Source organism: Narcine bancroftii, chromosome 4 (genome assembly GCF_036971445.1).
Source record: "Narcine bancroftii isolate sNarBan1 chromosome 4, sNarBan1.hap1, whole genome shotgun sequence".
NCBI classification, from domain to species: domain Eukaryota; kingdom Metazoa; phylum Chordata; class Chondrichthyes; order Torpediniformes; family Narcinidae; genus Narcine; species Narcine bancroftii.
Genome location: NC_091472.1, coordinates 258,919,806 through 258,947,167, shown reverse-complemented (window position 1 = coordinate 258,947,167; position 27,362 = coordinate 258,919,806). Strand labels below are relative to the sequence as shown.

At 41.8% G+C, this 27,362-nt stretch overlaps 1 protein-coding gene across 1 annotated transcript in view; it reads left to right on the top strand.

The window, feature by feature from the left end:
* LOC138762456 (contactin-associated protein-like 5) overlaps positions 1-27,362 on the top strand; it is a 762,501-nt gene that overhangs the window by 656,704 nt on the left and 78,435 nt on the right. The window contains exons 17-18 of the mRNA XM_069936213.1: positions 7,429-7,516; positions 23,724-23,942. Of these exons, the coding sequence (XP_069792314.1) occupies positions 7,429-7,516; positions 23,724-23,942 (307 nt within the window). The remainder of the gene's footprint in view (positions 1-7,428; positions 7,517-23,723; positions 23,943-27,362) is intronic.

The following is a 27,362-nucleotide window of genomic DNA, read 5'->3' as shown; positions in this document are numbered from 1 at the left end:
CATATGTACAATGTACAACATATATGTAAACTCATTATAATTGTCAGTTAATTTTCGTGAGCTGAAATTAAAAGCAGTGTTATACGTACAAGTACAACATGGGGGAATGAATTGCTAGAGTTTTTTTTTAATTACACCATTCGTGACCTTAGAAAGTCCAAAATGGCTTAAATAACAAATTAAGCATTTCTGCTACTGAAGAGATTGTTCAGATAAAAAAAATCACTGACCTGAAATGTTAATTTTGTTCAGTTATCTGTGAGTTACTGATGTGGTTTGCAAGCACTTTCAGCTCATATATCATATTTCTGGTATCTGTTTCTTTTGCTTTTCAAATCTCTTGCTATTTAATTACCAATGTAATATGGAAAATATCACCACCAGTTTGCATGTGCTACTTCCAACAAACAGTGTATACTGAGTAGATCATCTATTTTAGTTATGCAAGTTTAGAAATAAACATTGTCCAAAAATGTAAACAGCATTAGGTAGTGGAGTAAATATCTTTAAATAAATTCTAAATTACTGTTACCAATTTAATCCCAGAGAACATAGTTAATGGCAGAATAATGTGGAGGAACTGAGGAATAATGGGGTCCAGGTCTGTGGATCCCTCAAGGTTGCCATGCAAGAGTAGTTAAGATGGCTTATGGTATTCTGACCTTCATTTATCAGGGGATTGAGTTCAATAGTTATGAAGTAATATTGAAGCTCTATAAAACTCTGCTTTGATCACACTTGGAGTACTGCATTCAGTTCTGGCTGCCTCATTACAGGAAGGATGTTGATGCTTTAGAAAGAGTGCAGAGGAGATTTAACATGAAGTTGCCTGGATTGGAAAACGCATCTTTTGAAGCTAGGTTGACTAAGTTAGGGCTTTTCTCTTTGGAGTGACAAAGAATGAGAGGTGACTTAATAAAGGTACACAAATTATGTGGGGCATAGATAGGGTAGACAGCCAACACCTTGATTCTAGCACAACAATGGCCAATGCCAGAGGACACCTGTTTAAAATGAGTTGAGGAAAGTATAGGAGAGATGTTAGAGATAGTTTTATTTTCCACACAGAGCATGATAGGTGTAGACCTCGTCAAAAGAACCAAAGACTTGTTGATCCAAACCAAGGCTTTTATTAGCAAAAGACAGGAGCTCTTCACAGGTGGCCGACCAGTCCGGAATGATCTGACCTGGCTAGGGACACAAGCCTTTAAGGCCCAGACAGTAGGCGTGGCTAAGCTCTCAGCCAATCGCTGTAAGCACAGTCATTATACTCTAGATACTGTAACTATATACATTGGTGATAGGTTTGTACTATCACAGTAGGTGCCTGGAATGCATTGCCGGAGGTGGTGGTGGAGGCTGGTACAATAGGGGATGTAAGAAAAATAGAGGATTATGATTGTGAGATAGGAGATAGTGTTGTAGAGTTAATTTCCAATGGCCAGCACAACATGAAGGCCAGCACATTCGTGAAATTTGTTGTTTTGTGGCAGCAGGTTTCACTATTTTATTTTCCATTCTATGATATTCAGAGAGACCCTTGGAAGCAAACATAGATAACATCAAAACAGAACTAAAACATGAAAGTTTGCAGACACTGTGATTGAAGTTTTAAAAAAAATCATCCAACACACATCCTCTGTCACTTACAACATGACCACACCACAAGACACCTCCTCTCCCCTCTCTGCCTTCAGTAGGGATTTCTCTCTCCTTGACTCATCCCTCCACTCCTCCACTCATCCCTTCCCATTAATTCCCCTCTTGATACCTTCCCCTGTGGCCACAGGATGTACTACCCTTGTGCCCATACCTCCTCCCTCACCACTATTCAGGATCGCAGTCCTTCCAAGGGAAACAACACTTCACTTGTGAATCCAAGGGAGTTATCTACTGAAGCTGAAGCTCCTATTGTGGCCTTCTCTACATTGCATAGACTGGACACAGACTAGGAAATTGCTTTGCTTAACACCTTCTCTCTGTCCACAACAATGACAGGAATCTCCCGGTGTCCAAACATTGCAATTCTGTACCTCACTCCTGCGCTGATATGTCTGTACATTGCCTTATGTACTGTCAAACCAAGCCCACCCATCAATTGGAGGAGCAACACCTAATTTTCCTTCCGTACATTCTCCAACCAAATGGCATTAACATCGACTTCTCTGATTTCTGCAAACCCTCTCCCTGTTCTCCTTCTCATCCCCATCCATCTGTCTTCTTTCCTCCAGTTCTCCCCCTTCCCTCTCCAGTTACAGAGTCATCCTTCTTCCCCTCCCCTTGTTTGCTGGTGTGCCCTCCCTCCCTCCCTTATCCATCTGTGGGATCATGCTCCTCTCCCTGCTCCTCCCCCACACACAATTTTGTTTGGGTGCCTGCCTTAATTTTGCTCATACCTTGATGAAAGACTCAAGCCTGAAACATTGGTTATGTATTTTTATCTTTGCTATATAAAGTACATTGTTTGACTTGCTGAGTTCCTCCAGCATTTTGTTTTAACATTTAAACAGATCTGGGTAGAACATCAAAATGAGCTTAATTATTGAATAAAATTCCAAATCACTTTTACAGAACAGCTGTAAAAATTTAAGACCTACCATCATCTCCAGAAGTGGTGATAAGTTTGGATAGCTCCTGAACTAATTTCATGTAGTTATGCTGGTACAGGTGGACCTATTGATGACAGTCCTTTGAGACATGATTCAAGTGCTCTTGATTGCAAAGGTGGCCTGCTGTCTGGTGCCGGGCCGGAACAGTAGTGTTGCAGGGATAAAGGCCACTCAATAATTCATCAGCCTTTGCTGTCATGCTTTGCTGAAAAGGAACAAAAGAGAATTGTCTGATTATTCACATTTCACACAGTGAGATAATTTGAGACATCTGTAAAGTCTAACAGGGAAAAACATCTTTTAATAATTATTTATACAAAAACCCTAACTTGCCTTCGGAACAAAGGGAATCAATTCTTAGTGATTGTGAATGAATCTGAACATTTCCCTGCCTGGTCGCTTAATACAAAACAGTGATGCAAAAACAAGATGAATAAACCACAGCATTAATAGATGTGTTAAATATCTGCTAAAGGATTTGTTTAGTAGTGTATTTTTTTTTTGCGTTAGCTATTGGTCTGTGCAAATGTATCTGGTATTTCATAAAAAGGGCATTTATCACTGCCTTAAAACAAAGATCTCTTCAACATTTTATTTGATTAATTTGTGAAAACTGAACTCAGGCTTAGCAAGAGACGTTTGTCACAAGTGACCTGGTGAACTTGTGGTGAAGATTTTCTCTCTCCCTCCTTTATTTTCTTCCAAAGTATCTCTGACCCTAAATAACAATGAAAAATTCTCACAGACTGAAAATTACAAGTAAAAAGTTTCATTTTCCAAATTACTATCCACAAAGACTGAAACAAGCACATAAGATGAAGCTGGAACATGAAATGATCAAAGTTCACTGAAATAAAAGAACATGTTACATATGTTCTAAACCTTGGAAAGTTAGCTTCTTCAAAGAAACTGAGAATATAGTTCAAAGTTCAGATTTATTGACATCACCTACAACCCTGAGGTTCTTTTCCATGTGGGCTAGCCAAAGTTTCTACATACTGGTAGTACAAAAAAACTGTGCTCGAGAAAAGATGTATTTTTAAAAAAAGAAATGTAAACAAAAAAGAAATGTAAAAAAAAAACTGACTGAAATATAGAAAATAATTATTCGATAAAAAATAATGTGCACAGTAAGAGTGTTCTTAAATTAGTATCTGAATGAGTTTGTTGTGTAGGAGACTGATGGTGGAGGGGTAGCCAATGTTCCTGAAACTGGTGGTGCGAATCTTGTGGCACCTATACCTCGTCCTGATGGCAGCAGCGAGAACAGAACATGTCCTGAGTGGTGTGGATCCTTGATGATTGCTGCTCCCCTCCGAAGGCAGCGTTCCCGGTAGATGTTCTCAATGGTGGGAGAGTTTTGCCTGTGATGTACTGGGCTGTATCCATTACCTTTTAGGTAATGGTGTGCCCAGACCAGGTTGTAATCCAGCCCATCAGCACACTTTCCACTACACATCTGTAGAAGTTTTCCAAGGTTTTTAATATCAATATCAAGCCTCCGCAAACTCCTTAGGAAGTAGAGGCACTGACTTGCTTTCTTAATGATGACATTTGTGTTGTGGGGTCCAGGAAGGTCCTCCAAGATAGTGACTCCCAAGAATCTAAATTTGCTCATCCTCTCCATCTCTGATCCCCCAATGATCACTGGACTGTATACCTCTGCTTTTCCTTTCCTAAAATCCACAATCAACTCCTTGACTTTGGTGGCTCTTGGCTCTTTTAAACTGCAGCACCTGGGTAGCGCTCCTGGGTCCCAGGTGCGATAACTGAGGCAAAGGTGCTGCAAGCGCCTTTTAAAGTGCAGGGGAATTGACCCATCAAATCGCCAACCCAGTAATTTAAGGGGGAATCCCACCCCCGTGATGACGTGGTAAGTGATACGCCATGCACTCATGGAAACAATCAGTAGTTAGTCTTTGCTGCCCCCCCCACCACCACTGGCCATCAGTTGCCACCCCCATCAGCCCCCCACTGTAAGTCACCACCCACCATCAATCACCAACCCCCAATCAGTCACCCTCCTCCCCGTCATTTGCTACCCCCACCATCAATGAACACCCACCCTGTCAATCGTGTGCCCCTCCTCCAGCAATGTCCCACTGCCATGAAAGTTGTGGTGTCACTATGAACCAGTGTAGCATTTACAGCAGCGGCAGTTTACGACCCCTCCCCACCCACTCTCTTCCCCCCGCAGCAGCGACCACTCCCTCCATGGGAGCGACCTCGCTCCCCCCAATTGTGGCCCCCCCTCTCTCCCCACCCCACCCCCAATCGCAGCAGGACTTCAGCCAGGGGCTTCCTTGTGACGCCAGCACACAACCACTGACATAGTAACCAAGTCGGCCATTTTCCTCTTCAAGTCACCAGTGGACGTGACCTAATTAAGTTTAACTGGGTTCCCTGACTACCTCTGAAGTAGGTCAGGGACCCAGTTGGATTAGGACCATGCTGACTGAGTCAGACCCTTTCTAACTGCCACGTGAGTGGAGCGCTAACCGGGCAAATTGCCCGGTTAACTCCATTTTATACGGCAGTTTGAAAGGACCTTTTGAGTGTGAAGGTTGTTTTTAGTACACTATTCAGCTAAGTTTTTAATCTCTATCCTGTATGCTGACTCATCACCCCTTTTTATACAACCGACTACCATGGTATCGTCAGCAAATTTGAAGACGAATTTAGTGTTGTATCAAGCCACATGAACATAGTTGTAAAATGAGTACAGCAGTGGGTTAAGAATGCAGCCCTGTAGAGTTCCCATACGGATGGAGATTGTGGAGGTGATATTCTTACCAATCCTCACCGATTGTGGTCTGGAGGTGAGAAAATCTAAGATCAAATTACACAGAATATACGTTTTTTTTTCCAAGTTAGTGCATTCAGCTTTATTTAAGGCTTCAGAGTGCAAATGCAATGATATTGATTTCCACTGACCCTTGAGATTAAAAAATATGCTCACATGAAATCTGCATTCGACTGATGGCAAAATAGCAAAATAATTGTTTGAAATACCCTGCAAATTTGGTTTCATCTGTGTGGAGTGAGACAATTAATATTTAGTTTGATGACCTTTTGTGTCAGAACCAGGAAAGATTAGTGATAAAACAATTAAGTTGCTTCATTGGAATAGTGTGGGAGGGTGAAAACAGGAAGTAGAAATAACCTTTAAAAACTGAATGGTGTGCTGTCATAAGTATTCACCCAATTACACTGTGAACACTGAATTAAATGAACAAAAGCCTATTCTTCTCAGAACAAGTACAGGTTCATCTTGTCCTCATCTTCAACCTCACCATTCTCCATATCCAACTCATTATATGTAATCTATGATTTCAATCTGAAATGATGATCATGAACTTCAGATACCTGTCAGATTCCTCCCCCCACCCCCCACCACCACCCTACCCTTTGATCTCTCAGCTTCTAATTTCACACACAATTCCATCAAAGCTCAATGTAACCACAAGGATTAGTGTTTCATCTGCTGACTGGCATGTTGTGGTTTCCAAATTCAATATTAAATTCCAATAATTTCAGAAAATAACCCATTATACACTTGGGTTTCACATTACTAGCTTCAAGATTTATTCAGATAATTGCTCACTATTGTCTCCTCACCCAGAACTTCTTTTGTGATTCAACAAACAAAATACTGGAGAAACTCAATAGGTCTAGCACTTTTGTGTATTGCATTACAATCACAGCTTCTGCAGACTTTCCTGTTTAACTTCTTTGGTAATTCCCTAACTTTTTCATCCTCACTCATCTGAATTTAATGCCTCCCAATTTACACCCAATTAACTTACACCATCACCTCCACCACTCCCCCCCCCCCCACACACACACTACCCCTGTATGATTCAAACAGGTGGGAGGAAAGCAGACCCCCCTCCCCCAGGGAAAACTCGCAGACATGGGGAGAACATATAAACTCCTTACAGACAATATGGGTCCTGATTACTGGCGCTGGAAAGGCGTTGTGCTATCAGCTTCGCCAACCATGCCACTCGGTTGACACCACCACTAATTTTGTTTTTCAACCTCTTCTGCTTGCACACCAAAAAAAAATTTGCTTTTCTTTAAACAAGAGAATGGCAGATGCTGGGAAAATGGAACGACAGAACTGCTGGACGAACTCAGTAGGTTCTGCTGAAGGAGTTTCAGCTTGTAATGTTGACTGTCAATTACCTTCCATGGATGCTGCCTGACCCATTGAGTTCCTCCAATATTTTGTGTTTGGTTTCTTTTTGTGTCTTCTTCATTTTCTAACTCTTACAGGGTTTCCCGATCACATACCACCGTAAGTAATGCCTATGCCATCGGTGCTCTGTGATTAGTAAGGGATAACTTAAGCTGGTATGTGAGTGGGAAGGGAAGGTTGAGAATTACTGCTCCAGACCCAATTGTTACTGAAATATTTTCCTCGAGAAAAATTGTCATTGGCCCCTTTTCCTTTGAAGTTATGAGACCATGCACATAACGAGTCAATTAAGTACGATTAAAACAGTGGTTTTCAAACTTATTTTTCCACTCACATGCCACCTTAAGTAATCCCTTACTAATCACAGAGCACCGATGACATAGGGAATACTTAAAGTGCTATGTGAGTGGAAAGAAAAAGGTTGGGAAACCCTGCAAACATTTGTTTTACTTGAAATTCTTACAATTCTGATAAGGATGATCATTGACTTTAAACACTGATTTTCTTTTGCAGGCCTACTGATTATGTCTGGCCTTTTCTGTACTATTTCAGATTTGCAAAATCTGCATATTTCACTCTTCTATTAATTAGTTTTTTTATATAAATTCTGTTTTACAGATTGACCACACACATTCCATGAACTACAAATTGTCATCAGATAGAGCATTCAATGGGCTGAAGTCTCTTGTCCTGGGAAAGATAGTAGGTAAGCTACATAATGATGTTTTCTGTCACTTAATCAGCACAATGAATGTTCAATTAACTTTGAGAATGCTCATAATTAAATCTTTTCCTGAAATGAGGTGAAGTCACAACTGAGGTAAAATATCCAATTGATTTGAAAGGTACAAAAGAAAGGGTGATTACTGCTGCCTCCAATTGAAGGGGTGTACAAGAGCCATCATGAAGGAAATTATAGTTGACTAAACTATTCCATCAGTGTGTTAAAAAGTGTTGAGCTAATTTATTTTTATTTATAATCATTCATAGGTTGTGACATTATGTGGTATTCCTTGAAGAAGGGCTAAGGCCTGAAATGTGAGCAATATATCTTTGCTTTTTTTTTGGACGCTGAAAAGACCAGCTGAGTACCTCCAGCATTTCTGGTTTTTACTACAATCGCAGCACCTGCAAATGAGTCAACATACAGGAAGGAGATTGAAAACTTAGCTGAATGGTGTACTAATGCTTATTTTTTAAATTCCCTTTTCTAATCAACTTTGAGTGGTGAAAGTGTGCTTCCTTTTGAACTGCTGCATACCAGTGTGGCAATTTTGTTAGGGGGGGGGGGAATCCCAGGCATTGATCTGATTGAGAATTAAGGATATTTGGTTTATTTAAGGTATAGGAGAGAGATAGGCTATTCAGCCCATCGAGTCTGGCCTGCCATTCAATCATGAGCTGATCCATTTACCCACTCAGGCCTGTTGTCCAGCCATCTCCCTATAACCTTTGATACCCTGGCTAATCAAGAACCTATCAATCTTTTTCTTAAACACACCCAATGACCTGCATTCCAGAAATGCCAGTGGAAATCAATTCCACAGATACACCACCCTCTGGCTAATGAATTGAATGAGATCACAGTGACATTGCATTTTGTGAACACCCATTGCAGTTGTCCTTTCTGTGGGAAATGATTTTTTTAATGGTTTTGGAGATGTTGTCAAAAATTCTAGTCTATTTACTCTGATTGTTGGCATATTGTGCCTCATTGGTGCTTGAGTGGTATGGAGGAAGAATCCTTTACTTGGGTGGCAGGTGGAAGGCCAATCTATCAATCTGCTATGTTCTGGAAGGTATCGACAGCTTTGAGATTGTCCAAATGAAGATGTTGGTCAGATTTTAGGAGTCAGAATCTGAGGCACACACACCATAGTGTTCTTGTTCTGACCTGTTGTTTTTGGTTGGGTGTTAACAGGGATTTCAATTATGTTAACATTTTTGAATATTAAGAGAAGATAGATGGAATCCTGTTCATTAGAAATTATTGCCCATCACTTGTGCATTGTTCGTGCTGATTAACAGTTCGCAACCCAAACATAAATATTATCCAAGTTTTCCTGTGGTTGAGCATGGTATGCTTCATGATCTGATATTGCACTATTGTTAGTAAACAGTTTTAACACTGAGAGAGGATTCCTTTTAGAGCAATAGGAAATAATCTTTAGATACAAGCTTGAGGAAATCCTGCCGTGGTGACTTGGCCTAACTCTAGCCAGCGAGAGTTCCCCCCCCCTCGCCCCCACCGAGTTCTGATTGACTAGTTTTGACAAGGCTGCTTAATGTCCGACTCAGTCTGTCAAGGACAGATTCCTTACCTCTAGAACACAACCCTTTGGCCTGTGTAAACGAGGCTTGGGACTGAGTAGCCCTGGAATAACACAAGATGAGCATCACTGGTGAGCACCATGTTGCTCAACCAAGGTAGCATCAACACCTTCCATTGTGTTGCTGTTGTTGAATGATGGGCCAGTAATAGCCAAGTTGGATTTGTCCTTGATGTCTTACCTTGATAAGGGGCTCAAGCTTGAAACATCGGTGATGTATTTATATCTTGAAGAAGGGCTCAACTCAAAAAAATCAGTTATGTACTTTTATTCTTTGCTATATAAAGGACGCTTTTGACCTGCTGAGTTTCTCCAGCATTGTGTTTTTACTTCAACCATGCTGTCTGCAGACTATACTGTTTTATTTTTGGATTTGGGAAATATCTGGGAAATTTTGCAAAAATTCTGATACCAGTGTTATAATTGTTCTTGGAGAATATAGTACAGATACAGCTGGTCAAGAGTGCAAGCATTGAGCTGGACTGTTTTTAAGTCCTGTAATGTGTACTTCAGCAAGTGCAAGTGCACTCAAATCACTTGGTTTATTGTGAACGGTTTTGGGCTCATTAAAGAAAAGTTGTGCTGAAGTTGGAGAGAATTCAAAGCAAATTCACTAGGATGATTTCAGAATGAAAGGGTCACCACGAGGAACATTTGACAACTCTTGGCCTGCATTCGTTGGAATTTAGGACAATGAGGGGGGGGATCTCATTGAAACATTTTGACTGTTAAATGGTATGAACAGAGTAGATGTAGAAAGGTTATTTCCCATGATGGGAGAGTCAACAACAAGAAGACACAACTTCAGGATTGAATGGCATCCACTTTGATCAGAAATGCATAAGAATCTCTTCAGCCAGAGGGTAGTAATCTGTGGCTGCAGTTGGTTGTGGAGACCAGGTTATTGGATGTATTGAAGTCAGAAATTGATATATTCTTGATTAGCAGGGCATCAAAGGTTAAGGGGAGAAGGCCAGCAATAGGGCTGATTTGGATCAACTCATGATTAAATGGCGGGGCACACTTGATGGGCTAAATAGCCTATTTCTGCTCCTATGACATTTTTTTAAAATTAGACTTACAGCATGGTAAAAGGCCTTTTGATCCATGAGCCCATGCCACCCAATTGGCGAATAACCCTGGTACTTTTTGAATGGTGAAAGGAAACTGGAGCATCTGGAAGAAACCCACGCAGACACTGAGAGAACAAGCTCCTTACAGACAGTTCAAATACCAGTCCTGGTCGCAGGCACTGTAACAGTGTTGCGCTAACCTCTACACTGACAATGTCACTCTTATGTGATGACACATGTAATGGCTGAGAATTGACTTCTGCAATGGTGGTGCTCTCAGGAAGACACCAAGACATATCCACCTAGCTGAAGACAAGTGTTGAGCTTCAGCTCTTTTAGATTTAGATTTAAATTGAGACATAAAGCACGGTAACGGGCCATTTAGGCCCACGACCCTATGCTGCACGATTACACCTGATTGACATACACCCCGGTACATTTTTGAATGGTGGGAGGAATCTGGAGCCCTGGAGGAAGAGCCATGCAGACTTGGGGAGAATATACAAACTCCTTACAGACAACACGGGATTTGAACCCCGGTCCCAATTACTGGTGCTGTAAAGGCAAAGTTCTACATCTACATAATTGTTTAATTGTTCATCAACAGTTAGATGTAAAAGGCCTGCAGAGCTTTGATCTGATGTATGGTCATTGCTCAGAAATGTGACCTCTATTTCTGTGACAAGAGTTCTGCCTGATCTGTTGAATGATTCTGGGACATACTGTTTTATTTCCAATTTCCAAAATTTACCTCACTCTTTGATCTGTTTCATTGGTCTTGGAATCCCTTAAATCACTCCAGCATGCTGTTTTCACTCTGGATTAGTGTTTAGAGAGCTTGTATATTTTATCTCTGGCCATGTGGAAATCAGATCATAAGATGCTAATCTACAAAATGTTCATTGCAGTGAGTTTGTCTTCAATGTTTGTGAGAAAGCCAACTCTCTGATAAACTGTTCAAAAGACAATCTGCTGGATGAACTCAACGGGTTGAGCAGCATCATTGGGAGAGAAAGAATTGTCAGCATCTTGGGTCGGACACTTCATCAAGACTGAGGGTGTAAATGTTGGCAATTCTGTTTTCTCCCACTGATGGTGCGCAATCTGCTGAGTTCCTGCATCAGATTGGTTTTTGCTCCAGATTTCAGCATCTGCAGTGCCTGTGGATCTGTTCAGTTTGGTTGACTCCAGGACAACTTGGCTTGAGACCTCATTATAATATTAGCCTTGACAGTGGAAAGCAGAGATGAGGTTAGGGTAACTGCCCTTGGAATCAAGATTGCAGTTGGCCAACTATGGGACTAAGGAGATATAAAAGTGAAATCAGTTAAATAATCTTAGATTAATGCTTGATATGAAGGAAAATAATTGTGGTTGCTGGGGGGTCTATCATCCCAGCCCCAGACCTTCACTGCTGGAATCCTTAGGGTAATATCCTCAGTCAAACCATTTTCAGATATTTTGTTATTAGTAACAATATTTCCTAGTGATGACACAATATTTATTCAGGCATCCCTGTTGATGGGCTCGGACCTGAAATGACAAAAGCCTATGCTTTCCATGGATGCTGCATGACCTGCTAAGATTCCCAAGCCCTTTTGTGCAGAGGTCGTCCCCGACTTGCGACCTATGTGACTTGTGGCCATCCATACATATGACCAAAAAAAAAGAAAACATATATAAACAGCAGCTGGACATCACAGTCCTTGCCCAACTCTGGGAGACTCAAGGTTAACATCCGTCCAACTTGAGTCCATTTCAAGATCTGACCAGTCCGACAGAATGGAACACAGATGTATGTCAGAGAGGTTATGCATAGAAGGAACATGGAGCTCAAGTTAATCGTTCCTTAAAAATGGCAACATCGGTAGTTTGGATGGTGAAGATGATACATAAAATGCTTGCCTTTATAAGTCAAGGCCTGGAATATAAAAATGTAGATGTTATATTGCAATCTCACATAACACCGATTGGTGTAATTCTGGTCTCCACAGTATCGAGAGATATTGTGCTGGAGAGAGAGCAGAAACGATTCACCAGGAATTTTTATGAACTGGGGACTTTAGGAAATGATGAAAGATTGGATAGGATGGATTTGTTTCCTCTGGAGAGCAGGAGGCTGAAGCATGACCAGAGCCATTGATCGGGAAGATGGTTGTGTTTTTTTTTTCACATACTAGGTGTTCCATAAACAAGAGGGCATATGTTTCAGGTGAAAGGAAAAAGTTTTAAAAGATGTTTGAGGGGAATGCTTTTTGCATTGAGAGTGGTTGATATCTAGATCTTGCAGCCCAAGAAAGCAATAGAATTGGATGCAACCTTCTTGCTGAGGAGACATTTAGATAGGCACTTGCCTTGGAAAATGTAGCATAATCAATAACCACACACAGAGACAAAACACATGGTCAAAGGCTTTAATGTCCTGAAACCTCCATGCTTCTGGCCCAGTTCCAAGGCTGGAATTGAGGGAAGAGACTAGAGCTCAGCCTATATTGGGAAACCATGGGGAGGAGTTATCAGGTCAGAGGCAGGCCAGCCTGAGCAGTCCAGTGAGGTCTCCCACCTGCATTACTGTCTTCCACCGCAGGAAAATATAGGATGCCGACAGAAGACAGGTAAATGGGATGAGCATAAAGGGCAAAAGGTTTGTCAGGGACATACATTGTGGTCTGAAGGGATTTGCATATTTATAACTCCATGATTCTCTGATTGAACATTATAAAATGTTCATTCGGCCCCAGCTGGAGTGCTGTTTCCACACTATAGAAAGGGTGTGAATGTACTGCAGGGGGCGGAAAATGATTTACCAGAATGCTGCTGGGACAGAGTGCTTCAGAGGATAGACTGCTTTCATTTCCTTGGAGCAAAGGAGGCTAAGAAGGAACTTGATTATGCCATACAACATTATATGGAACACAAATAAGTGTAGATTATCTTTAAAAATTGCTCACTAGTGCAGCGAGTAAAAGCAGATGGTATAATTTCAAGGTCAGGGTGGAGGCTTCAGAGGGGATCTGAGGAAGATTGTTTTCATGACAAGACTGGTTTGAAACTAGATAAGCATTTAGATCAACAAGGCAGAGAAGGCTGTGGACCAATAACTGTAAAATGGGATTAGTATAGATAGTTCACAGAGACATGATGAGCCAAAAGATATTTTGGTGCGGTCTGACTCTGTGATCAATCATCAAAAGATTTTCCACTTGGCCTGTAAATTTACCGAGATCTATTCCAGTCCTTGCGACGATGATTGGATTGGACCACATCAATGTAGTCTTGATTTTGCTTTTACAATAGATTTTATGAAAACTTTAAGAACAGGTCACAATGGTGACAATTAATTGGCCACGATGTTACATCTGCAGTGGCGTATTTTTTTTTTTACTTTTAAATTACAGAATGTCTTGTTACTCAGAACTAGAGGGTGGAAACAAAATAAAACATTCCAAATTGGAAAATGCAAAAATAAGGTCAAAATATATTTTTTCATCTAATTCTCCTTAATTGAAGGTCATGTCCTGACAAAGGAAGCTTTGTCATTGAGAAATGGTCGACGGTTTGCAGGAAGAACTCAGCAGGTCAGACTACATCCATGAGTAGAAATGGTCATGGTTTTGGGTCTGGGCCCGTGACCATTTCTACCCGTGGATGTTGTCTGACCTGCTGCGTGCATTCAGCAGTTCTTTTTCTGTTCAAGATTTCAGAAATTACAGCTTTTGAGTTTCTCTCTCGTCATCGAGGACGACATTGTGAGAAATTAAAATAATTTAAGGGAACATTAATCCAATTTTCGGATGATCCTAAGCAATGAAGTGCAAGCAAATGATCAGAATAATTGTCATAAAGATGTTCAGAAGAAAGACTGAGACAGCTGCAAACCTTGAAAACTTTGTTAAAAGGAAATAACTGATAAAATTATACTGATCCAGACCATGTTGATGCACCAACATTAATGACAAAAGATTGAAATTGTGAAACTGATAGGCTTTTATTAACTATAGACTGGAACAGCCACCAACCTCATTGACTGGCCAAAGCAGAAGGTGGAGCGTGAATAAAAGCTCTCATGACTGGAGGGAGAACAAACAGTTTTATTAGCTTATAACTATGGGTAGAGTCTCACAGTGGTCTTCAGAAGGGTTCTGAGTTTAGGCAGGAAACCATGGTTGTATGTGAGCAGATGGGGATGGAGCCAGCCATCAGCACAACACACCACCAGTGAATCCCAGTTCACTGCATTCACCCCTTCCTGCAGAATTTAGAGTCTGTGAACGAAGACAGTGAATATGGATTCAGAAAAAAAATGGTTGAAAATATACAGTTATTTACAAATTTAAGTGTTACAGGGGTCTGGAGATCCTGGTGGAGTGCCTTAGCACCAGGGGGCCTTGGACTCCTTGGGTATCCTGATCCCCTTGTGAGGGAGGAAAAGTGGGCTGGATCTTCAGCTCAGTGGTGGAGGAGGATGCACTTTCCTCCTGAACCGGATCCCCGAGGCCCTGACTTAGGGTGGTGAGAATGAATTCCGTGACTCACAGGGCACTTGAGGCAATGGGTCCTCTGTTCTGGAGGGTGCCAGGTCCCTGATGGAGACGGTGTCCTCCCTGCCATCATGGTACTCCACGTAGGTGTATGTGAGATTTGTGTGAAGCAGTTTCACCCTTTCCATTGGGGGTCGGTCTTGCTTCTCCTCATGTGCTTCCTGAGATGGACATGACCAGGAGTGGTGAGCCAGATTGGGAGTGTAGTTCCCAATGCCGATACTCTTTCAAAATTGAATAGGAGCTCGTGAAAAGTAGTGTTGGTCACAGTACATAGTAGTGACCAGATGAAATGGAGCGCCATGGGGAGGACTTCCTGTCAACATGAGTCTGGAAGGCCTTTTGACTTCAGGGCCAGTTTGACAGCCTTCCAGACAGTGGCGTTCTCCTTTTCAACCTGCCCATTCCTCAGGGGTTTGTAGCTTATAGTCCTGCTGGATGCGATGCCCTTCACCAGCAGGTATTGGCATAGCTCGTCATGATGAGCCCCAGTTGCTATGATTATAGCTGACATACCCGAACAGGGCGAAAATAGAATCAAGGGCCTTTATGACTGATGAAGTGGATATATCTTGACATAGAATCACAAATGGGAAGCGGAAGTAATCATCAACGAGAGAGAGGAAGAAAGTGTTTCTGTTCGTGGAGGAAAAAGTCCCTTAAAATTGACACTGAGCTGTTCAAAGGACCTGGATGACTTGATCAGGTGCACTTTCATGGGGCATAGAGGTGCAGCTTGCACTCTGCACAGACCTGACAAGACCTGGTCATCTCTCTGATATTTTCCATGGAGAAGGACAGATTGCATGCCTTGACAAAATGAGCCATGCAGAGTTCATTATGCAGAGACTGCAGTTGGCTGGTGTGTGCAGAGAGGGCACACCTTATCAGCGTATTGAGGGATCCACTGGGCATAATATGAGAAAAACCCCAGGCATCTCTTCAAAGCCTTTGTGGTCCTGGGGTTGGGGAGCTCTAACAGGGGTCACATCCTATCGGGATCAGGGCCAATTATGCCATTCTCCACCACATAGCCAAGGATAGCCAGACATTTAGTCCTGAACACTCACTTGTTAGAGTTATAAGTAAGGTTCAGGGCTTTCGCCTCTGGAGGTTGGCATCCTGGTCTTCCAAGGTATGGTGACATTATCGAGGTAGGGAAAGGTAGCCTTCAACCCATACTCATCCACCATTCTGTCTATCTGTCTCTGGAAGATAGAAACCCCATTAGTGATACTGAAAGGGAACCTCTGGAATTGATAGAGATGACCGTTAGCCTCAAATGTCATATATGTACGGTCCTCGGAACGGATTGGCAGCTGGTGATAAGTAGCTTTCAGGTCAATGGTCAAATAGACCCGATACTGCGCAATATCATTCACCATGTCTGAAATTCGAGGGAGGGGGTATGCATCCAGGAGTGTGTACCAATTAATAATTTGGCTACAGTCAATTAATATCCTGGACTTGTTTTCCCCTTTTACCACTACATTTGTGTTGTCCAAGGACTGGTGCTATGTTCATTGATTCCTTCGTTCAATAAACATTGTGTCTCAGACTTTATAAAATCTCAGTCTGCTGTACTGTGCCTCCTTCTCTTGGTAGCAATAGGTTTGTAGTCTGAGGACAGATTCGAGAAGAGAGGTGGGGTGGGGGTCGATATTCAGTGTGAAAGACTGCATGTGGGTTCTGATTTTAGGAGTCCTCTGTTCTGAACCGTTACAGGGGACGGGACCAGAATACTCCAAGATCAAGGTGTTACAGGAAGACCTGACCCAACAACACCAGAGCATACAATTTATCAAGTACATACAGGCAAATCTTACAGAATTCGCCCCCTTTCAAATGACAGATGTAATGAACCATGTAGTTGAATTCGTGTAGAATACAAATGAGACGCAAGGAATATGCAGTATTCGGTTGTACTCTTGCACAGTCCATGAGTCTATGAAGCCTTCAGTAGATCCTGTGTCAATTAGGCATTTAGTTGAATGCCTGTTTACCTTCACAATCACTATGGAGTTGCTGAGTTGGTGAGATCTGTCCTGATCTAGGACCATCGAGGCTTGGACCCCGGAGACTCCATACTCCTCACTCAAGTGGCCCCCACTGTCATGGGTTGCCCTGCATGGGTAAGATTGTGTCACCTTCCTGGTGCAACAAGATGGCAGCCTTCCTCCTTTGACGATGATAGTGCCGAGTTTGAATTTAGGTCACAGTAAAATGGCCACCAAGCCTTTTCGCACCATTTCCTCACTAGCACCCTCTATCAGCATGTAATGCATGTTGAGCTTCGCAGATTTCAGATACTCCATCTTTTTTGAAAATTTATAGTTAATAAAATTGAGGCACCATCAATAATCACAAAAGACTGAAGTTGTGAAAGCGACAGGCTTTTATTAATTATAGACTGGAACAGCCTCCAACCTCATTGACTGATAAAGGCTGAGTGGAATGAGGAGCATACAAGGGCTAGGGGTAGGATTGGTCTATGGGGGGGGAGGGGTGGCGCGTGTCCAGCCAACAGCACTCAATCATAGCATAACAGTGGTTTACCACACATATTTAACAATGAATTTCAAGAAATTGAATTTTCAAGTTGGTTTATTTAGAGACATTGAGAAAAACAGCACAGAAATAGGTCCATCTGCCCAACCTGATCTTGCCAACCAAAGTGCCAGTCTAAAATGATCCCATTTGCCCATATATCTCAACCCTTCCGATCCATGTAGCTGCTTAAATATCTTTTATACCTCTACCCCTTCCTTTCAATTCCTTCCAATTGTCCATCACCTTCTGCATGAAAATCCTATCTTTAGATCCTCTTTATTTTTTTTCCCTCACACCTTAAACTCATGTCCTTTGATTTCTGACTCCACTACCCTGAGAAAAAGACAATGATTATTTATTCCCATGTATGCCTCTATAAGGTCATCCCTCAGTTTGCTGAGCTCCAGGGAAAACAGGCCCAACCTATTCTTGTACATCAAGCAGTAAAAACACCGAAATGCTGAAGGAGCTCAGCTGGTCTTGCAACATTCATAGGAGGTAAAGATATATTACTGACATTTCGGGTCTGAGTCCTTCTTCAAGGTATAAGCATAAAGCAGGCAAGCATCTTAAGTAAAGACAAGAGGTTAAGGGGAAGAATGGGAGGGGAGGTGTTCAGTCCTAATAGCCAAAAGGTCTTAATTGGATATGATAAGAGGAAAGGCAAGAATTGATTTTGGCTCTGTGAAAGGAGACAGCGGGAAAAGGGAAGAAAGAGAGAGGAAAGGATATAGGGCGAAGATGGGGAAGGAGTGTTTTAAGTGAAACCAGAGAATTCAATGTTAATATCCTCCAGTTGGATGGAGCTCAGACAGAAGATGGTGTTGTTCCTCCAATTTGTGGGTGATACCATTCTGGTGGCATATGGGACCATGGACAGACAAGTCAGCAAGGTAATTGCATGGGGAATTAAAATGGATGGCCACTGGGAAATACACATGATTATGGCAGACAGAGCTGAGGTGCTCATCGAATGGATCTCCCAGTCTGCGCCCAGGCTCTCTGATGTAGAGGAGACCACAGCGGGAGCACCGGATGCAGTAGATGACCCCTGCAGATTCACAAGTGAAATGCTGCTTCAATTGGAAGAACTGTTTGGGGCTCTGAATAGTAGTGAGGGAGGAGGTATGAGTGCAAGTGGAGCATCTCCTGTGGTCACAGGGGTAGGTGCCAAGGGGTTGACTAATATGGAGGGAGGAGTGGAAAAATGAGTCATAGAGGGAAGGTAGAGAGAAGAATGATGGTGGTATCATGTTGCAGCAGGTGGCAGAAATGACGGAGGAGTATGTGTTGGATGTGGAGGCTTGTGGGGTGTTAGATGAGGACAAAGGGAATCATGTCCTTGTTGTGCAGGAAAAAGAGAATATGTGGGTGAGCGCTGAGTTGATGGTAGTGGAGAGAAAGCCATGTTGCTTGAAGAAGGAGGACATCTCTGATGATCTGGCATGGGAGATCTCATCCTGGGAGCCGAAGTGATGGAGACAGAGAAATTGAGAGAAAGGCATTGAATCCTTATAGGGAATAGACTGTGAAGAGGTGTTATCGAGGTGGCTGTGAGAGGTGGTAGGTTTGTAGAAGATATCTTTCTCTCCCGAGATAGAGACAAAGTGTTTGAGAAAAGGAAGAGTGTTGCTCGAGATAGACCAAGTGAATTTAAGGACAGGGTGGAAGTTGGCTACGAAGTGGATAAAATTAATGAGCTCATCAAGGGTGCATGATGCAGTACTAATATAATCATGGGTATTGCGGAGGAAGAGTTCTGGGGCCGTGCCTGTGTAGACTCACAGCATGTATTTCTCCACGTAGCCAACATAAAGGCAGGCATAGCTGAGGCACATGCGGGTACCCATGGATACTCCTTTGACTTGGAGAAAGTGGGATGAGTCAAAGGACAAGTTATTGAGGGTGAGAAGAAGTGCCTGAACTCCTTCAGTTGCAGCAACATTCTTCCAAAGTTTTACTGCAGCCTCTCCCATTTAATCACATCCTTTCTGCTGAGTGGTGAACATAATGCATTGAACTTCACATAACTTTACAATGGTCTCACCAATGCCAGGAAGAACTTCAACATGATTTCCAAACTAGTGCACTCAGTGCCTTGACTGATGAAGACAATCACGCCACCTGCCTTATCCACCACCTTGTCCACTAGCCACTTTCAAGGACACTTGTTTGACCTGTGAAATTTATTTATTTGTTGAGCATTCCAGCATATGCTTTTGTGTTTCTCTCTGCATCTAGTACTTTCGGCAGCATTGCGAACAGAATGGATAAACTTCAACATTCATACCTACCAAGATTTGTCAGACACCAAGTCAGATTCAAAAAAAGTCAATTAATTTAAAAATTCTGTTCATTCTCATTTAACAATGTGACCCCTAATAGAAAAATCCATCCAGAATGTTAATCCCCAACAGGTACTCACTGGTCCCTGGTATTTATTTATTTTTTTGTTATTTCTGCAGTTGATTAATCAATAAAGAATTAGTTAATGGTGATAAGCAGTTTAGATATTTTATTCGAAATTTTAAAGTGGAGCAATAGCTGCTGAGAAGAAATCTCAGATTTATTGTCAGAGTACATGCATGACAACGCTGAGGTTCTTTTCCCTGCGGGTGAGGCACATTTACCACTAATTGGTAGAGCAAAAAAACTGTACTCAATGTACATACATACACAAATAAAGAACCGTAAACAACTGTACAATGCAAAGAGAAAACAAAAATCAATAGTGCAAGACTAAGAGTCCTTAAATGAGTCCCTGATTGAGTTTGGTGTTGAGGTGTTCAATAGTGGAGGGGTAACAGATGTTTCTGAACCTGGTGGTACTAGTCTTGTGGCACTAATACCTCCTTCCTGATGGTAGCAGACAGAAAAGAGCATTTGCTGGCTGAGGGTTTTGCCAGTGATGTGTTGGGCGGTGTCAGCTACCTTTTGCAGGGTTTAACACTCAGAGATATTGGTGTCCCATACCAGACCATGACACAGCCGGTCAGCACACTTTTTAATGCACATCTGCAGAAATTTGCCAGGGTTTCCGATGTCCTACCAAACCCCACAAGCTCCTGAGGAAGCAGAGGTGCTGACGTGCTCTTTTCACGACGCCATTGGTGTGTTGAGTCCAGGAAAGATCCTCCGAGATAGTGACACCCAAGAACTTAAATCTGCTCGTCCTCTCCATCTCTGTTTCCCCCATTGATGTCAATGATAAAGCAGGAAAAACAAAGATTGGTGCTTACTTGTTTTCAGAGATTAGGGAAGTAAGTTACTTTTCCTTATTGGAATCAACCATCTGCGTGTCGTAAATGGAGGTCTGTGATCCTGTTTGGGTGGACTTGATAGGTAGATGTCGTTCTCTATGGTTCAATCTTTTCAACTTTCAGCAAAGGATATTTTTCCCGTTTCCAGAAATCTTTCCACCAGTTTAAGATATGTTTTCACAATTATTTTATTGTAATGTAGTAAAACAGAAAATATGATATTACATGAAATTTCCTATCAACCAAACTTGCCCAGCCAGAAAAAGAGAAGCAAAAGTGAGTCCCCACAGAGTCACTGAATGTCCATGGCTTTGTCTCCAGTGCTCCTGCAGCCTCCACAGCCTCACAGACTTCAGTCCGAACCATCAGCAATCTGAGCTGCAGGAGCACACCTCTGACCCTATCAGGAAACCTCCAGCGCCCACACACCTTGCGGTGCCAATTCCTGGTACCCTATCAGCCAGTCTCCAGCAGTCCGCAGCCAGGTATGGCTTTTGAGCGCTGTTGCCAACAGCCCTTGTCTCAGATCACTAAAACCCCACCTCCTGTGTGTTCTTCAGCCTCAGGGACCCTCACTCATCCACCTTCTTTTTCTCAAATGCTGGATGATCTCCTAATTTTCTGATGCCCTGCTCCATTCCTTCTCTTCCCCGAAGTCTGCAACCTCTTATGGCTGCTACTAATCATAGACATTGCCATCTTGGGCCCAGACCTTGTGAATGTGGTATTTTAAAATAAACCATCATGGGCTCCTTTAACAGACCATTTCTAGCCTGTACAGAGCCAACAGCAGTTGGACTAGGCTGTTGGACCCCGTGGGGGCTGCTGAGACTTCGGTCCCCACTCTCCATGTGTTTGCACCAGCAGTTTTGGCAACGCTGCCATTTTTCATACAATGTTGAAATAGACCCTTCTGTCCATGGACTTTGTGCCAGCCTATTTCCCCTCAACTTTTCCAATCCAGAATCTACCACTCATCACACACTATGGACAATAGTATCAGGCGATTAACCAGTGGTGTCACTACCGGAGCTGCTACTTCACAACTCGTGATTCAGAAAGCTGTCTTCACAGAATTTACACATTTCCCCATTTGATCTCAGGGTGCTCCTGTTTCCTTCCACATCCAAAGACAAACAGGTTCTCCTGTTCTTATTTTGTGTGTTCTTCTGGAGTTCTGAAATATTTTTGTCCCTGACATATATATCTTGGGAGAATCGTCCCATGTCCTGCGAGATATGCAAACTCCACTCACAGTACTTGAAGAAAAATTCTGAAAGACAATTGCCAGGAGACTCCTGCCCAACTTTGATATTCCTCACACATTTCACACTTTCCTGCATATCCAAAATGCAACCTTTGTGCTACAGATACTGTGTTTTAGAAAGCAAAACAGCCAAACAAAAATGGATTGTGTGTACTGGGACCGCATCATACTCTTGTACCCACCACTATTTCAAATTGATACACATTTGGACAAGATTGACAGGTTTAATTTCATTGACCTGTGTTTGATATTTTGCAGCGAACAACAGATTAAATTCAATAAAGTTTAATTAAAAACAGTGACATTTTCCATGAAAACAATAGGTCACTTTTAACAGAAGCAGTTTCAGATGCAGACACCCTTTCAATGACAGAATGATTCTACTTTTTCTAACGGGACAAACTTTTTAGTAAAACTTCTAAATGGTTTGTAGTTCCTGTTCATGATGATGGGAGAGATCTAACATCCAGAGCCACAATCAAATTGTGTCTCATACATAAGAAGAGGATTTGTAGTGGGTGAAAAATAGTATGTCAACCTGGGGTAATGTCAATCATCATCAGATTTTTTTTTCATTCTTACTATAATATTTTAACTAAATAGAAGAGTCAGATATTCTTAAATCGGTGTACAAAGAATTACTGAAGGAACTCAACAGGTCTGATAGCATCCATGGGTAAAAATGGTCTATCAACGTTTTGGATCTGGATCCTTTGTCAAGACTTGATAAAGAGTCCTGACTTGAAGCATCAAATGACCGTTTCTACCCATGGATACTATCAGGGCTGCTGTGATCCTTCAGCAATGTTTTGTCCACTCATAATTCTGCATTGCAGCCTTTGTACTTCACAAAGTAACACTCAGTTTGATAGTGAAATTGGCTGGCACAGTACTCCATCAATTAGTATTGTTGTCTTACAGTTTCAGGTGCCTGGGTTTGACGATGATGGCCTTCAGTATGGACTTTGCTTTGCTCATTATTCCTATGATTATATTGGAATTCCTTTAAGTACTTTGGTTTGCTGCCAACACACACACTTGGGGGTTAATTGGCCCTCAGTGTAGATAAGTGGCAACATACTCAAAGGGAAATTTGAGAGGGAATACATTTTTATAATATACAGCATGGTAGAGGGCCTTACACTCCATGAAACCCATGCCATCCAATTACATCCAATGAACCTACCATACTCCATATGCTTTGGATGATGGGGGAAACTGGAGCACCCGGAGAAACCCCATGGGGAGAACGTACAAGCTCATTACAGACAAATCCAGATTCAAACCTGTGTTGCTGGTGCTGTTATCTATCTTTTTTCTTTTGCTTGGCTTCGCGGACGAAGATTTATGGAGGGGTAATGTCCACGTCAGCTGCAGGCTCGTTGGTGGCTGACAAGTCCGATGCGGGACAGGCAGACACGGTTGCTGTGGTTGCAGGGGAAAATTGGTTGGTTGGGGTTGGGTGTTGGGTTTTTCCTCCTTTGTCTTTTGTCAGTGAGGTGGGCTCTGCAGTCTTCTTCAAAGGAGGTTGCTGCCCGCCGAACTGTGAGGCGCCAAGATGCACGGTTTGAGGCGATATCAGCCCACTGGCAGTGGTCAATGTGGCAGGCACCAAGAGATTTCTTTAGGCAGTCCTTGTACCTCTTCTTTGGTGCACCTCTGTCTCGGTGTTATAGCATTGTGCTAACTGCTTTGCTCACCATGCTGCCCAAGTTTAGGGTCTGTAAGGTGGAAGAACTGATGTAAAATTGAACTGATTGGATTGTTTTTTTCTGGGAACTGGGCCAATGTCCTCATTTGCATGATAATGTTAATTGTTCCTGATCACTATCTGATGGGCCTTCCATCCAACAAACTCAGTAAATGGTTCTTGTTCCTTTCCTCATTTACAGATACTGGCAACCTTGACCGGGAGATACTGAATGCTAATGTGCAAGGTTTTGTTGGCTGCCTCTCTTCAGTTCAGTTTAATTGGATCACTCCATTGAAAGTGGGACTACGACATTTCACCTCTGGCCCAGTGACTGTCAAAGGGGACCTGGTTGAGTCCGACTGCCGATCCTCAGTGATGACTGAACCAATAGCGGTGACCACGCCACTTTCCTTCACAGGTACGGATATATTTAAGGATATATAATATGGATATTATATTGGCTAAATAGAAAGTGAGAAATCAACAAATGTTTGGGATGAATCAGTCAAATAAAATATTATGGCAAAGGATTCTTGTGAACCGAACCAAATACATTGTAACAAAGCATTTGGCATAAATGATCTGTTAATGTGGGGTAAATTCTAAGTAAAAGTCCAATATTCCAGATATTCTTTTAGCCATCTCCATATTTTTCTACCATACAAATGGTCATAAGTTACATTCTACTGTAATGCTCAATGTCTGATTTGTTAATACAAAGGTTATGTTGCTTGACCAGGTCAATATTCACATTTCATGAAATAAACCAAGAAGGAAAGGCAAGTGCTTCATGATGATGGTGAGGAGGAGGAGAGTTTATTGTCATATACATGAGTACAATGTACAGATGCACTGAATTTTTTACTTGCTGCAGCCACAGAGGTATGTGCATTCTCTGTAAGGAAACAAAATAAATTCATTGTCTACAATCAGTCTGGAGAGAAAAAAAGAGATGATAAATATAAATTGAGAGATAGATATTCATATTCCCAGTTGTAGTAAAAACAAAAAAAAACCATTTCAGTAATGTAGACTGATCTTTTGGTGGTCCCAGACTAGTTTAGGGTTAGGGTGGTATGGGATAGCATTTGGGAAATAAAAACTATCCTTGAACCCAGATGTGTTGGCTTCTGTACCTTCTGCCTGAATAAATTGTGACCAGGGTGATGGGGATCCTTCATGATGCTGGCCGCCTTCTTGAGGTGGTGCCTAATATAAGTATCTTCAATGGACAGAAGGCCAGTAACCTTAATGGACTTGGCTAGGCTTACCATTTTCTGCAGCCTTCTCTGAGTTCCTGGAGTTTCCAAACCAGGGCATGATGTATTCTGTTAGTATACTTTCCACAGTGCAACCGTAGAAGTTCGATTGAGCATGTCAAAGATAACTATGATAACACTAGATTTATCATATGAGAACTAACCTAGTTTGCTCCTGTTATTTTTGCTGTCCTTGATTGCCTGTCATTCAGTGAATCACTCAGTTAAAAACTAACCAATTCCAAACTTGGCAGTGATGCATTCATCCTTTGAGAAACTAATATGATTGAGCAAAATCTGTTTAGCAATTCAAGTAAACCAAGGCTCAGCGACAGATTTTTACTTTAATTGACTTTTACAGAATGCACACATCCCTGATAATATCTGAATTTATTGTCTACCTACAGTTATATTTCAGAACCAAGGATTTGTACTGGTATGTAGTCTTGGCCAGTTGAAGAGAGCAGGCATTCTTCTCTGAAAGCCATTAGTGAACCTGAATTTGGAAATGCTACATTTGCACCCACACCTCCTCCCTCACCACCGTTCAGTGCCCCAAACTGTCCTTCCAAGTGAAGCAAGATTTAATTTGTGGATCTGATCGGTTTATCTACTGCATCTGGTGCTCCCATTGTGGCCTTCTCTACATCGGAGAGACTGGACGTAGACTGGAATATTGTTTCATTGAGCACCTTCCCTCTCTCTGCTAGAATAGCTGGGGAACTCCCAGTGGCCAACCATTTCAATTCCACACCCCACTCCCTTGTCCATGGTATCATGCAAAACCAAATCCACTTGAAAATTGGAGGAGCAACATCTAATATTCCATCTGGCCACTGTCCAACCAGATGGCATTAACATTGACTTACCTGGTTTCCATTAGGCCCTATAGACAACACTTTCCTTATTATAATATATCCTAATTTCAAAGTGTCATCTTCCAAAAGCATGAGCTACGATATTCCGAATTTCGATCTTTTTAATCCAATAAATTTAACTCAGTGTAACTTTATGTAGCTTTACTTTGTTGATAAAACAGATGAACATTTTGCATAACTTTGCATTAAGACTTTCATTACGATGAATAACAAAGCATTTACTGTATAATGATAGAGAATTCAAATGTATATAAAGAAGCTCAAACTTTAAAGAGATGCAAAAAAGTATTGAAAGAGAAAAAAATTCAAATAAAAATTTCTTGGTGACAGGTGCAGACTTGGTAGGTCGAAGCGTCTGCTTCGAGCCAGTAAAACTCTGTTTTCCTGAGAACCATGCTTCTGGTTGGGAATTTGTCCCCTGCAGTGCTAAGAGTGGACTTTATAGTGATTGCTCTTTGAGAATAAATGATGCCATTGGATTTAATCCCCACATCAGACCATGAATGGAAAGAACCATGAAATTAATATCATATTGTGAAAGAGACATATGAATCTAAAAGTTTGGAAACTTCAAGGTTTGACTTTTATATATAAAGTAAGAATGATTTTTCCTATTCCCAGAATGCATTAAATGGGCCAAATTGCCTCCTTCAATGTTGTAGGAGTGTATGATTGAATCGCCTAAGTATATTCATCATAGAACTATTTAATTTAGACATTCAGCAGGCCCTTCCAGCCCACAAACCTGTGCTGTCAATTGCACCCAATTGACCTACAACCCCTGTACATTTTGAATGATTGGAGGAAACAGGAGCACCTGGAGGAAGCCCATACAGACACATTCCTTACAGATAGCACTGAATTTGAATGCGAGTCACTGGCACTGTAATAGCATTGTGCTACCTGCAATACCAACTGTGCCATCTTGTTCCTTCCTATCTCTCTAACCCTCCCTCCACCCTAAATCCTATGTATTCTCCCATTTGAACGACTTGGCCATTCTGAAATCAAATAACAAGAAATTTGAACAGGAAAATGGACCAGCTCATGATTGAATGGTGAGTCAAACCTGATGGGCTCAATAGCCTATTTCTGCTCCTCGGTCTTACGGCCTTATGGTTTTATGGAACAATATTGCACTGAAATATGGCTTAGGCCCACTATATCTGACCCCAACATAATGCCACTACTTCACCAGATTGTTATGCTTGCTGCAGATTCCAGCATCTACTACCTCTAGTGTCTCCATTAGTTTGCCTATTGCATTTCTTTTTTGTGATAAAGATCATCTGTCAAAATCCCCTCAAAATTCCAGAACTATCTGAACATGTTCTCCACTGCCTTCCTACCTTCACCTGCTAAACTAGAATTGTTTTCAAAGGCCCTTCCTTACACTGTTGTAGAATCCCAGCCCATTATCAGGTGTATGAAAGGTCTAGTACAGAATCGCAGAAGACTGCACTATTCAGAAACACAAATAGAGATCCTGCTTTTAAAAATCAAAGATAATTTATTTTGCCTTCTTCCTTCAGAATTCTAAACTGAAAGAACTCTTCTTCCTCTTTGATAATTTTGCTGACTTTAGTTAGTGTGAGTGAGCTGTGAAATAGGCAGGATAAGAATTTAGCTTTTACTGCATTTCCTTTCTCTTGGTTATATCCCACATTATTGCTTAACTACTAAAGCAAGATAAGAAAGTAT